Source organism: Tenrec ecaudatus, chromosome 14 (assembly GCF_050624435.1).
Source record: "Tenrec ecaudatus isolate mTenEca1 chromosome 14, mTenEca1.hap1, whole genome shotgun sequence".
In the NCBI taxonomy this organism is placed as follows: Eukaryota; Metazoa; Chordata; class Mammalia; order Afrosoricida; family Tenrecidae; genus Tenrec; species Tenrec ecaudatus.
Window position 1 is genome coordinate 66310287 of NC_134543.1, and position 13979 is coordinate 66324265.

The 13979-nt window shown below is 37.7% G+C and overlaps 1 protein-coding gene across 4 annotated transcripts in view; it reads right to left on the bottom strand.

Annotated features, from left to right (window-relative positions):
• The window catches only part of MIA2 (MIA SH3 domain ER export factor 2), a 77617-nt gene that overhangs the window by 48493 nt on the left and 15145 nt on the right, over nucleotides 1–13979 (bottom strand). For 3 of the 4 annotated variants that reach the window (XM_075530982.1, XM_075530981.1, XM_075530980.1), the window contains exons 4-7: nucleotides 13808–13896; nucleotides 10756–10827; nucleotides 2197–2307; nucleotides 593–664 (exon numbers count right to left, since the gene is read on the bottom strand). In XM_075530982.1, the coding sequence (XP_075387097.1) occupies nucleotides 593–664; nucleotides 2197–2307; nucleotides 10756–10827; nucleotides 13808–13896 (344 nt within the window). Of the gene's footprint in view, nucleotides 1–592; nucleotides 665–2196; nucleotides 2308–10755; nucleotides 10828–13043; nucleotides 13054–13803; nucleotides 13897–13979 lie in introns of all 4 variants that reach the window. The other variant, XM_075530983.1, reaches the window with a different exon arrangement.

Genomic DNA, 13979 nt, shown 5'->3' on the forward strand with positions numbered 1-13979 from the left:
ATGGAATGCATGAAAATCAATATTCTAGGTAGTGAACAAGAAAAAACTGGTTTTGGCCATTTTGAATCGGAGAATGATATAGCCTACTAGGCCAGGAATTGACAAATTGAAGAGGAATGGTGTCAAAAAGAACATTTTTAGATCTATCCTAAAGTACAATACTGTCCATGATCGAAAATCCGAACACCTACAATGAAGAGCAATTAATAAGACTATTATTCAAGTTTATGCATCAACCACTAATGCCAAATATGAAGAAACTAGAGACATTTACCAATTGCTACCATCTAAAATTGATAAAAATGCAATCAAGAAGCACTGATAATGACTGGTAATTGGAATGTGATAACTGGAAATACAGAAGAATCAGAATTTGAAAATATTACCTTGGCGATAGAAAGGATGCTAGAGAGCACATGACAGAATTTTGCAAGATCAACAACTTATTCTCTGAAGTAGATAAAATAGAGTAGGTAAATAGAAAAATAGATAATAAATTCTAATATTTGTCTTATTCCTTAGTGATAAAATTTTAACTGTAAAATTTAAAAGATTTTCAACAGAAACAGATCTATTAAACAAATTAACTTACTTCAGCTACTTGTGATTTCAGAGATTTTGATTCATCTTCAAGGGACTGTATCCTTTCTGAAATATCTGTCATCTGGAAAATAGCATCAATAAATAGTAAGTATTTACTAAATTCCTCCAGTTTCTAGGATGCTGTCTTATATTATTAGATATTATCAACTGAACATTTGCTTCATAAATGAAATCACAAATTTCAAAATTCATCTTATTAGGAAGATTTCTGAATAAAAGAATTTTACAGTACATGAAAGTTAGTATCAAAAATATTTCACCACACTCACTCACTCTCACTCATTCTCACTCACTCTTACTCATTCTCTCACTCACTCACTCTCACTAACTCATTCTCTCACTCATTCTTACTCTCTCACTCTCACCCACAAACTCACTCACTCATTCTCACTAACTCATTCTCTCCCTCACTCTCTCTTTCACTCTCACTCACTCACTCTCACTCACTCACTCTCTCACTCTCTCACTCACTCATTCACTCACTCTCATTCATTGACTCACTCACTCTCGCTAACTCATTCTCTCACTCACTCACTGTCACTCATTCTCTCACTGTCACTCATTCTCTCACTCGCTCATTCATTGACTCACTCACTCTCACTAACTCATTCTCTCCCTCACTCTCTCTCATTCACACTCACTCACTCACTCTCACTCACTCACTCTCACTCACTCACTCTCACTCTCACTCACTCTCACTAACTCATTCTCTCACTCACTCTCTCATTCACTCTCACTCACACTCACTCACTCTCACTCACTCACTCACTCTCATTCATTGACTCACTCACTCATTCTCACTCACCCTCACTCACTCTCTCACTCTCTCTCGCTCACTCACTCTTTCACTCACTCACTCACTCTCACTCACTCACACTCACTCTCACTAACTCATTCTCTCACTCACTCTCTCATTCACTCTCACTCACACTCACTCACTCTCACTCACTCACTCTCATTCATTGACTCACTCACTCATTCTCACTCACCCTCACTCACTCTCTCACTCTCGCTCACTCACTCTTTCACTCACTCACCCTCACTTACTCTCACTCTCGCTCACTCACTCTCATTCATTGACTCACTCACTCCCACTCACTCACTCATTCACTGACTCGCTCACATTCGCTCACTGACTGGCTCACTCACTAACTCACTCACTGATTCACTCACTCACTGACTCATTCTCACTCTCTCACACTCACTCTCATTCACTGGCTCACTCACTCACTGACTCAAAAAAAATATCCTCATATCACCTTTACTGTTTCATAACATCCAAGTTATATAGGCTCAAGGTAAGTTTCCTCACATTATATCTTACTAAATATACACATCGAGAGCCTCTTTAAGCTGAATTTCTTTAAGAAATTAAAATTTTAATATAGTTCTTAAACATTAAAAAGTATCCACTGTGTATGTGATTGTTCTACTTAGATTACTTATAGTACATATAGAAATATTTTGTAATTTATAAAAACAGCAGAATAATCTCTACCAAGGGAAAAGGCATAATGCCTCTGAAAACCAACAGTAATTTAAAACACTCAATCATTGTTTTTCTTGTATTACCCACAAATACAAAAGCCTTACCAATTCATCTTGTTTAGAATGTTTCAATTTCTCTTCTTCTAACTCTTTTTCTAGAAAGACTATTTCATGCTCAATATCAGATTTAGATCTGTCCAGTTTCTCATAGGCTGCCTAAAAAGGAAAATCGACTTTATAGCACACATATGGGAATTAGGGATCAGGATAAATCAGATGGGTATAATCAAAGATATATACTGTAAGTTAAATCAATTTAATTTATATATTTCTCATTTTTATAATGTTAACAGAACAGCAATTCGAGCAGGGATCAGCAACCTTTCTCTGTAAAGAATCAAAAACTAAACATTTTGAGTTTGTGGGCCATGAAGTATCTGTCACAACTACTCAGCTATGCCAGCGTGCTGAGAAAGCAGGATATGAGCATGACTGTGCTCCGATATAACTTGATTGACTGCACTTCTAGGTATAGACCTAAAAGACTCAGTCAGAGACTCATTCATTATGACACTACTCACAACAGCCAGAAGGGAAAAACAACCTAAAGGCCAGTCAACAGAGGAATAGGTAAACAAAAGGTGGTACATACATGCAACGAGGTAATTACTCAATATTGTATATTACAGACGATCATCATGAAAACGATACTCAAAGAACAATAACATTTATAATAACTACAAAAAAGATAAACTATTTAGGAATAAATCTTCCTGGAGAAGCAAAAGACTTAAACAAAGAAAACTACAAAATGCTCCTTCAAGAAACCAAAAGGAGCTTACACAAACATAACAAGTTACCCTATTTTTAGAAAGGCAGAAAGAAAAAAACTAATTGCTCACTGAGGAGGTGGGTACAGGAACTGAACAGAAGTTTCACAGGGGCAGAAATCCGAATGGCCAACAAACATATAAGAAAATGTTCCCGATCTTTAGCCATAAGAGAAATGCAAATTAAAACAACAATGAGGTACCACCTAACACCCTCAAAAGTAGCCCAATTCAAAAAATCATAAAGCAACTAGTGTTAGAGGGGCTGCGGAGAGATGGGGACTCTCATCCACTGCTGGTGGACCTGTAGGTATGTACAGCCACTATGGAAATCGATCTGGCGATATCTAAAACAGATGGAAATCGAGTTACCATACAACCCAGCAATCCCCCTACTGGGCATGTACCCAGAAGAGGCAAGAAACAAACCAAGGCCAGACATCTGTGCTCCAATGTTCATAACGGCACAGTTCACAATTGCAAGGAGTTGGAAGCAACCCAAATTTTCTTCAACTGATGAGTGGATTAAAAAGCTGTGGTACATACATACAATGGAGTACTACGCATCGTTAAAAAGAAGTGATGAACGTATGAGGCACATTGCTGCATGGAAAGAACTGGAGGAAATCATGATAAGCGAAGTAAGCCAAGAACAAAAGGACAAGTACAAAATGAGTCTGCTGAGGTAAGCATTTAAAAAAAATGCAAAAGGGGCATAGGGAAAAAGCTACTGTATACAAACATTGCTAGGGTGAAGACCAGGTAGTTTGGCAGGGACCAGACCAAATACAGGGATACATATGGTAGCCAACTAAAAAGGAGGTGAAGAAAGGGGGAAATAATAATATAAAAAAGAAATGGGTATCGGGGGCAAAGGGCACTAACCCACCCAAGAGGAGCATATTGTTTATATCTCCACAGGGAAAGAGGGACCAGTCTTCAACCCAGTGCCCCAAGATGTGAATGCAACATGCCAGCGTGGAGTAGGGAACCAAAGGAAAGGTCTGAGGAGGCGGCCTCTGTCCCAACTACTACGTGGATGCCTGCTCCAACCTCCAGAAGAATTTACTTCAAAGGACAACACTAAATCTGCAGCTCCGGGAGAGGGACGTATCTGATCGGAGCACACGGGAGCAGATGAAGGGGGGGGAGGAGAGAGTGGTTTTGAGGACGATGTTCCCGATTAGAGCAGCCAGTCCACAGACAGGATTACATGGACGGCCCCACTATGAGACATGACGTCCCTCACTGACCCACAGCCCTACAGGAGACAACACCGGAGACACAGTGCCCAATCTGATCCTGCCACACCAAGGCAAAACACTAAAGGGGTGCAACAGAACAGTAAGGGAACAGAGCAATGAGGTCTCCAAGGAATGCTGAAGGTGGACTTTGGGGCCAGGGTGTGGTGCCCCAACAGACTGGACTGGAAAACACTCCAAAAGGCCAACAAACAATCCTTGAACTAACTACAAGCTTTCCTTTCTTGTTTTGTTTTGTTTTTGCCATTGGTTTGTTGTTGTTTTGCTGTATATTGTTGCTTGGTTTTACTCCGTCTTGTTTTTGTGCATGTTATTATCTCCACAGTTCTGTCTAAATGAGACAGGCTGGATGAGAAAACAATGGGACCGACAGTTCAGGGGGGACATAGGAGACAGGGAGGTGGGGGGAAAGGTAGTGGTGTTAACAAACCCAGGACAAGGGAACAACAAGTGATCCAAATCAGTAGTGAGGAGGGTGTAGGAGGCCTGTAGGGTGTGATCAAGGGTAATGTAACCAAGGGAATTACTGAAACCCAAACGAAGACTGAGCATGATAGTGGGACAAGAGGAAAGTCAAAGGAAATAGAGGAAAATGCTAGGAGGCAAAGGGCATTTAAAGAGGGGCCTAAATAAAGGCATGTACATATGCAAATATATTTATATGAGGATGGGGAAATAGATCTATGTGCATATATTTATAGGTTTAGTATTAAGGTAGCAGAAGGACATTGGGCCTCCACTCAAGTATTCCCTCAATGCAAGAATACTTTCTCCTATTAAATTTGCATTCTATGATGCTTACCTTCCTGGCACAATCGCTGAAGACAAAGCAGTGAATAAGCAAATGTGGTGAAGAAAGTTGATGGGCTGGGCTATCAAAAGATACAGAGTCTGAGTCTTAAAGGCTTACAGGTAAACAAGCAGCCATCTAGCTCAGAAGCACCAAAACCCACATGGAAGAAGCACACCAGCCTGTGTGATCATGAGGTGCCAAAGGGATCAGCTATCAGGCATCATCAGAACAAAAAATCATATAGTGAATGAGGCGGGGAGTGCGGAGTGGAAACCCAAAGCCCATTTGTAGGCCACTGGACATACCCTTACAGAAGGGTCTCGGGGAGGAGATGAGCCAGTCTGGGTGCAATGTAGCAACGATGAAGCATACAACTTTCCTTTAGATCCTAAATGTTTCCTCCCCACCCACTATCACGATCCCAAAATACCTCACAAATATGGCTACACCAGAGGATATACACTGGTATAGAGAGGAACTGGAAACACAGGGAATCCAGGGTGGATGATCCCTTCAGGACCAGTGGTGTGATTTGCGATACTGGGAGGGTGAAGGGAGGCCGAGTTGGCAAGGGGGAACTGATTACAAGAATCTACATATAGCCTCCTTCCTGCGGGAAGGACAACAGAAAAGTGGGTGAAGAGAGACGTCGGACAGGGCAAGATATGACAAAATAATAATAATTTATAAATTAGCAAGAGTTCATGAGGTGGGGGGAGCAGGGAGGGAGGGGAAAAAATGAGGAGCTGATGCCAGGGGCTTAGGTGGAGAGCAAATGTTTTGAGAATGATGAGGGCAATGAATGTACAAATGTGCTTTACACAATTGATGTATGTATGGATTGTGATAAGAATTGTATAAGCCCCTAATAAAATGATTTTTAAAAGGCAGATTAAATAATGTGAAAATGTCTCTATTACCAAAATTACAAATTCAATGCTATTCAAATCTAAATTCCAACACAATTTTTCAAAGAAACGGAAAAACTAATTACCAATTTTATATAGAAAGGAAAAAAGTCTAGGATAAATAAAACACTTAAAAAAATAAAAACAAAGTAAGAAATTTTCTAAAAACCTACTATACAACCATGGTAATCAAAAGAACCTGGTACAGGTACAGTGACACATATGGAGACCAATGGATTAGAACCGAAACCCCAGAAATACAACCAAGTACCTAAACCACATTAAATAGGCAAGAGGCAGACTTTTCAACAAATGGTGCTGGAAACACTGGATCTTCACCTGCAGAAGAATGAAACGAGATCCACACCTCACACCAAGTACAAAAACAAACGCAAGATGAATCAAAGATCTATATAATGTGGTGAAGAAAGCTGATGGTACCCGACTACCAAAACATATAGTGCATGGGTCTTAAAGGCTTTCAGTTAAACAAGCAGCCATCTAGTAGAGAAGCAATAAGTTCACGTGGAAGAAGCACACCTGTGCAATCATGAGGTGTGGACAGAATCAGGTAAAAGGCACCTAAAGACCCAAAATGAAACAAATAAACAAAACACACTGTAAGAACAAAGGGAGTTGGAGCAGAGAACCAAAACCCATCTGTTGACAATAGGACATCTCCTCACAGAAGGATCACAAAGAAGGGATGCATCAACCAGGGCACAGTATAGTAGCATCAATGAAACACACACTATTCCTCTGGTTCTTTGAGGCTTCCTCACCCCCCACTATCATGATCCCAGTCCTGCCTTTCAGTCCTGGCTAGACTAGAACATGTACACTGGTACAGATAAGAGCTCATGACACACATGGAGGGGATGATCAAAGCATAATCCCCGCCCCCCAGGGGAACGAACAACAGAAACGTGGGTGAAGGGACACAGCAGTCAGTATAAGATATGAAACCAATAATAATTTATAATTTAACAAGGGGTCATGAGGGTGGGTGGGGGAGGGGAAAAAGAGGAGCTGATACTAAGGTATCAAATAGAAAATGTTTAAAAAAATGATGATGGCAGCATAAGCACAAATATGCTTGACACAATTGATGTACAGAATGTTACAAGAGCTGTAAGAGACCCCAATAAAATGATTTTATTTAAAAGATCTAAATATACATCACACAATTATAAAGACCATCAATGAAAAAGTAGGAACAAACTTGAGGATCCTAATACAAAGCATAAACATAGCACCTAACCTAAAGAAAAATATCCATACTATATAAGACAAAATAAAGACCTGGGACCTACTAAAAATACATTTAAGCACAAAATAAGACTTCATCAAGAGTCAACAGAAAATCTACAGATTTTTTTTTTAAAACATTCTATAATAATACATCAGATAACAGGCTGATCTCCTAAATCTATATAGAACTACAACATCTTAGTAAGAAAAATACTCAGTCAGTGTAAGACATGAAAAAATTAATTTAATTTATAAATTATCAAGGGTTCATGAAGGAGGGTGGCTGGATGGAGGGGAGGTTAGAAGCTGATACCAAGGGCTCCAGTAAAAAAATGTTTTGAAAATGATAATGGCAACAAATGTACAAATGTGCTTGACAAAATGGATGGATGCATGGATTGTGATAAGAGTCGCACAAGCCCCCAATAAAATGATTAAAATTCTTTTTAAATACAAATGATCCAATCAAAAAATGGGCACAAGACATGAACAGGCAATTTACCAAAGAAGACATATAGGCAGCTAACAACCATATGACGAAATGTTCATAATCATTAGTAATATGAAATATAAATTGAAACACTGATTAGATATTACCTGACACTGACACTTCTGACAAAATTCAGTAAAATGGTAAAAGCAAATGCTAGAGAGGATTGCTGGATCGACTGTAAAATTGTACAAGCATCCTGGAAATCAGTATGGCATTCCCTTACACAAACGTAATCCAAGCACCTTATGCTCCAGCATTCTCTCTACTGGTACATACCCAACGGAGAGAACATAACACCAACAGATATGTTCACCTATGTTTACTGCAACAATTTCTACATAGAAAAACCATGGAAACAACCAAACACTCCAACTATAGTGGAATGGATAAACCATTCATGCACTAGAATTTTATGCATCAATTAAAAATGACAACTTTCCCTGCCGCCAAGAAAGAACTAGGAGAAAAAAAAAATGACAACCTGGAAAAAATGGACAAAACTAAAGAACATTATTAGCAAACAGTCAATCTTACAAAGATAAATATTCGATGACACCATTGTTATAAGGAAAAATAAAGAAGAAATGTTGTTTATACAGTAGATAAGAATTTAATGACTGAGGAGGCCAGGGGCGGGGTGGGAACGGGGGGGGGGGGGGACCAAAATACCTCCAGATTCCTTACCCCCCCCCCCAGATCTGAATATTGGTCTGAGTGACTGAAAGAGGAGGAAAAGTAAACCTGAAGCGGACTTGGAGTCTTTAGTACCACACAAGTACAGGTCAAAGATAATAAGACAATTACTCAACTAGAAATGAAATCTTGATAAATGCTAAAGTATGGATGGAACTTGAAGATAAAATGCTGAGCATGAATTTACTGAGGTCATCTGAGCAAGTGAAGTCCATCACAAAAGAGCAAACACTGTACTATCTCACTTGTCTGAGAGATCAGAAACGGCCTCTGTATAGGTCCTACTAACGTTTACAGTTAGTTCCTGAGAGCAGGGAGGAAAGTACATCAACAGCAATGAGAAATCGCATTAAGTGTGGGCTTGTGCAGCTGATTCCTGTGACTGCTAAAAAAAAGTTGTACATATTTAAAAATTGAACTGGCAAAATTGTGTGTCAAATATACAAAATAAAATTTTTGTTATTTACAAAAAAAGCTTGGGAGCCCATGCAGTATTGTTTGCCAACCACTGCTCTACTGCATTATAAAGGGAAAAGTGAGAAATAAATCCAATTTAACATAATTAGAAACATAAAAAAATTAAACCCCAAAACAAATCTAGATTGCTACAACGTTAACAGTCAATTGAATTGAGACAAATTTTCTGTGACATTTTTAACTTACAATGATTTTTTACTGGATTATTCCAATGAATTTTTAATCACTGTCATAAACATACCTCTGGTATTTGTGATCCTTCAATAAACTTGTCAAAAATAAACAAATCAAAAGTTACAAAGAATTTAATAAAAGGAAAAATAAAAGCAGAGAGAATATATACCATACTATAGTGATTAAAAACTTGTTTTAAAATATTTTCTCAAATTCAGCTATTTCAGTACATCAATTCTATAACTTGAATCAAAATTACTCTATTGGTTTGATTTTATCTACAGGTTCAATCATGAAATTTTTAAATTTTACCCCATACTGTATTTTTATTGCATTATTATGGCTCATAAACACTGTAACATATATTTTAAAATTCTATAGCTAGAGAAAAAATTCCAAAATGTTCAATTTAAAGTAGAGTGCGCCAATTTTAGGGCTAGAATGTGCGAATTCAAAGGCTTGACAGTAAATCATTGTCTTGTATGATTCATACCACCAAGCTCACGTAAATGTCTTTGCTACTAAGGTTTTGCCCCTTTATAAGCACACCACATGCCTTCTAAAAATCTTTTGAGTTGTCAAATAGCAATAAATTACTACTTTATGGAAAATTAAAACAGAGGATCCACAAATAAAATACAAAGGTTTTAAGAAGTTCTTGAGGAGGATGGGAAGAAGAGGGAACCAATCACAATTATCGACACATAACCACCATCACCCCCAGGGGACGAACAACAGAAACATGGGTGAAGGGAGACAGCGGTCAGTGAAAGATATGAAAATAATAATTTATCGAGGGGGGAGGGAGAGAAAAAAAGAGAATACAAAGGATTCAAGTAGAAAGTAAATGTTTAGAAAATGATGATGGCAACATGTGTACAAATATGTTTGATACAATTGCTGTATGAAATGTTAATAAGCTGTAAGAGCCCCCAATAAAAAGATCTTTTAAAAAAGGGGGGAGGAGTTTTTGAAGATACTAGCAGGTAACACAGGAAGAAAGAAGAGATTAAGAAATGTATTTTATATAAATCAATTCTTTGTATAACATTTATATCTCTAAAGAGAAGGAAGGCACTCAATCACTTTATCTGCCTTGTTTTAGCCACAATACAATGTCTTATAATGAACAGTCTGCTGGACAGCTCAGGCAAGCCAACTGCACACATCTCTTCCAAATGCTACGATCAATGACATCATAGGGACAGCTTCAAGTTAGTCACGGCATTTATACCAGGGAACTCAGCAAATGCTACAAATAAGCGTTCAGGTATTTTTCTGGCAGCCACGTAAACACTTACCAGCACACCGCTGACTACAGCTGCTTATACTGTGAACCTTACCAATCTTTTAAGTCAACTAATATCCTGAGGATGAAGTAAAGTACTGGAACAAGTTCCATCCATTTACTAGAGCCATCTACCCCTAATTTTTTAAAAACGAATCCTCTTTCTGCAAGCTGAGTCACACAAAAAAAAATGGTAACCTTAATTCATTTCCCAGAAATAAAGAGACTCTACATACCTGTGAGGCCCCAAAATTGAATCTCCCTTCACTCAGTCAGTAATGAAAGCTCAAATTTTAAAATCATTTGCTGTAACCTAGTAATCACCTACCTTTACCATTTAAATCTTTCCTTAAAATAATAACATCTAGAGTAACATTCACATTGTGCTTAAAATACTCATTTTTGCGAAGATATGTACATATACAATTTTATAAGCCTTTATTTAGTAAGAATCTTTCCTCTAGACATTTTTTAAACTACATCATTTGTTTTTACCTCCAAACTTTGTGCTTCTTTTGACTCCTTCCCAAAGCTGGCATCCTTCACAGATGACTCTAAGCTGTCACACTGAAAGAAAAAGCAGTGTTGCACGTGAAATCTCTGAAGCTGTGTTCCAAATGTGTCTGGGGTAGTAGGAAGGTAAGTAATGAAGGTGGTCCACCTTCCCTGTTTACATGAACTTCACTTGGAAGGATTGATCAGCCCGGAGGAACAACCCAGAAGCCTTCCAATGAACCAGTCTGACAAACAAAGTCAGATCTTCGAACCCTTTGCAACAATGACTAGCTCAAAAGACAAACGGCAGATTCTGTCATTAACTTGAAAGATTGCTGCCCAAAGTCTGCTTCGCAAAGAATCTAGGACTAAAACTCACATCTGAATTATTTGCCTTTTGAAAGAAGGTAAATATTCTAAAGGCAAAGTTGTGCTGAATATTATTTAAAATTGTAATTAAAAATCTGTTTCTATAGTGTTTAAATGTTATATTCTCTAACAAGTAAACCTCTTTTTTTTCTTTTATTTAAAATAAACCTCTTCTTTAAGGCTAATCATTAAAGTAAAATTTATAGTAACTGGCCATCATAAGTATTCAATTATAAATCTAATTACATAGGTAAAAGTATAAAATCTTTTAAAAATACAGTGATTAACCACCAACAAATGTAAAATAAGAGCAATTAAATGTACAATGCTCTAAAATTTGGCAAAATGTTTTAGATCAACCCACACTCTAGAAACAAGAAAAAAAGCTAGAAGATGTCAGAAAAAAGGATCTGTTCAAAGACCTCACAGAACTAAGAAAACAGTGAGAATTTGCGAGACACGAAGGCATCCTCAAAAGTCAAGTGCAGCACCGACATTTCTTTTCCCGCTGAAAGATAGGATAGAAGCTGAGTGAGATCTTTAGGAGACTCATGACTGAGAAGAGAAAAATTACAGAACTGAGTTGACCAACGAGGATAAGACATGTCACTAAACTGTAGGATGGGACCCTATGTTAGTCTAATGAATCACCCACAAAGTATCTATGTCCTAACCCCCAAAACACACCAATGTGGGTAGGTTAACAATACAGATGGGGCTGACCTGCGTTATCGTGTGTGGGCACAATGTAACCACATGGGTCCTTATCAAAAGACTTCAGACCACACTCATGAGAGAAGTGAACTGTGAAAGCAGAAGCAGGCTGGAATGATGAAACACATGATGGTCGCCCACAAAAGAGGGAAGGAGAACTCGAACTTTCAACCTGACGGCTGGGGACGCAAGGCTTGCTCCTTTCTGGGTGACTGAAAATAGTCTAAAATTGATTCTGATGATGAATATGTAATTCTATAAATACACTAAAAGCCCCAGATTTAGACTCTTTAAATGGCTAAATGGTCATATGTGAATAATACTGCAAAAAAAAATTTTTTTAATACTAACAAGACTAAAACAAGTGTGTTATTGAAAGAACTTGTCTGTAGCCGTCCATGGATCACAAAGACAGATTTCAACATGCTTAGTCTGGGGAAAAGCCATGTACGTAGGACTGGAACTCCAGTAGCAATGCTCAAGTGCCAACATGGCCACGAGAACCTTACAAACACAGTTAGTTATTTCCGGAGGACAACAAAACTTGTCATGAAAATAACAGACCAACAAGACAGAGGTATTCCAAACATAGACTCACATACATCCCACCAAATAATTTCCATCAAGAAATCATACTAAAGTCTCCTACTGAAGACAAGTATGTCCTATACATACTAAAGTATTATTATACTAAAGTATGTCCTATACATACTAAAATATTTCTATACAAAGTATTAGTATACTAAAGTATGTCCTATAAATACTAAAGTATGCTACTGAAGATAAGTGTTGTCGTTAGCATATTCAAAGCTCTGAAAAACAACCCTGCTGTAAGGGAATCTATCGAATTTCTTGAAGATGCAGTTCGATACAACAGGGGAAAAGATGGTATTTCCAAGAATGGCATTGGTTAATTGGCTGCCAATATAACATAATTTCATCTGCACCCCTCCAGATCATACCAACATAGATTCTATTTCAGATGGATTATAGAATGAGAAAAGTAAAATAATAAAGTGGCTAAAGATAATAGAAGACTATCTTCACATTCTTGGGTAAGCAAAAACTAAGAACTACTGCAAACCATTTGAAGTATAAAGGTAATCCAGTGTGGATATAAAGCTGTTTTCAATACGTACATCAGACAAAAGACTCACATCTCAAACACAGAAAACAAAAACTCTATATATCAAAAAGGAGAAGACAGATAACCATCTTTAAAAATATTTTAAAAATCACTTGGTAACAACTTCACCAAAGAAATACGGTGCTCAGGGGAAACTTGTGTGGTGATAGAAATGTTCTGTGTGTAGTAGTATTTAAATGAGTGTGTACACTTATTAAATCCCTTCAAATTGATACAACTTATTATATATAAAATGTATTCTCATACATTTGAATTTAGTAAAGTTCTAGTTGGGGGCCAGTGTGGAAAACTGGGCAAGAGACAATTTACCACCACTAATCCCATTCTGGAGTCCTACGGGTACAGGCAGTTAAACGCTGGTTTGCTGATCACAAGAGGAGTGCTCCAAACCCATCAGCTATTTTGCAGGCACATGAGGCTGTCCGGTCCTGCACAGATTTACAGTCTTGGGGTCCCCAGGAAGCGGCTCAGCTCTGTGCCGCCAAAGGGTTGCTGGGAGTCCAGTCAACTCGATGGTGGTGTGTTATTCCTACTATTACTACAATTCAAATGGCGAAGAGCTACTATATGGAAATTGAAAGAAAAAAATCTGCTGCTCTATTCCATCTGTTAGGAAACTGTACATTTTAGTCAAGAGGAATAGTATCACTAATGACCTACCATAATAGTTAAAATTAATAAAATTGGTAGAAGAAAGTTTTCAAGATGAGGAACAACTAAACTGTAGTATTCTAGAAACAAAGCATTGATTACACAGTAGCACATATAAGAACTATAAGTCTTCGGAATCTAACGTAAATGTTAACATTAAAAATAACTTACCTCTTTTTGAACTAGGCTAAACTTTTCAAGTAGTTTACATTTTTCTTCAATTAGTGCAGAAAGTTCTACAGCAAGTTTTTTCTCTCTACCTAAAAAGGTCAACATTATCATGTATAAATGATCTATGTTTTAAAATGATAAGAGAAAAGATTCGATCTAAAAGAGAAAAGGA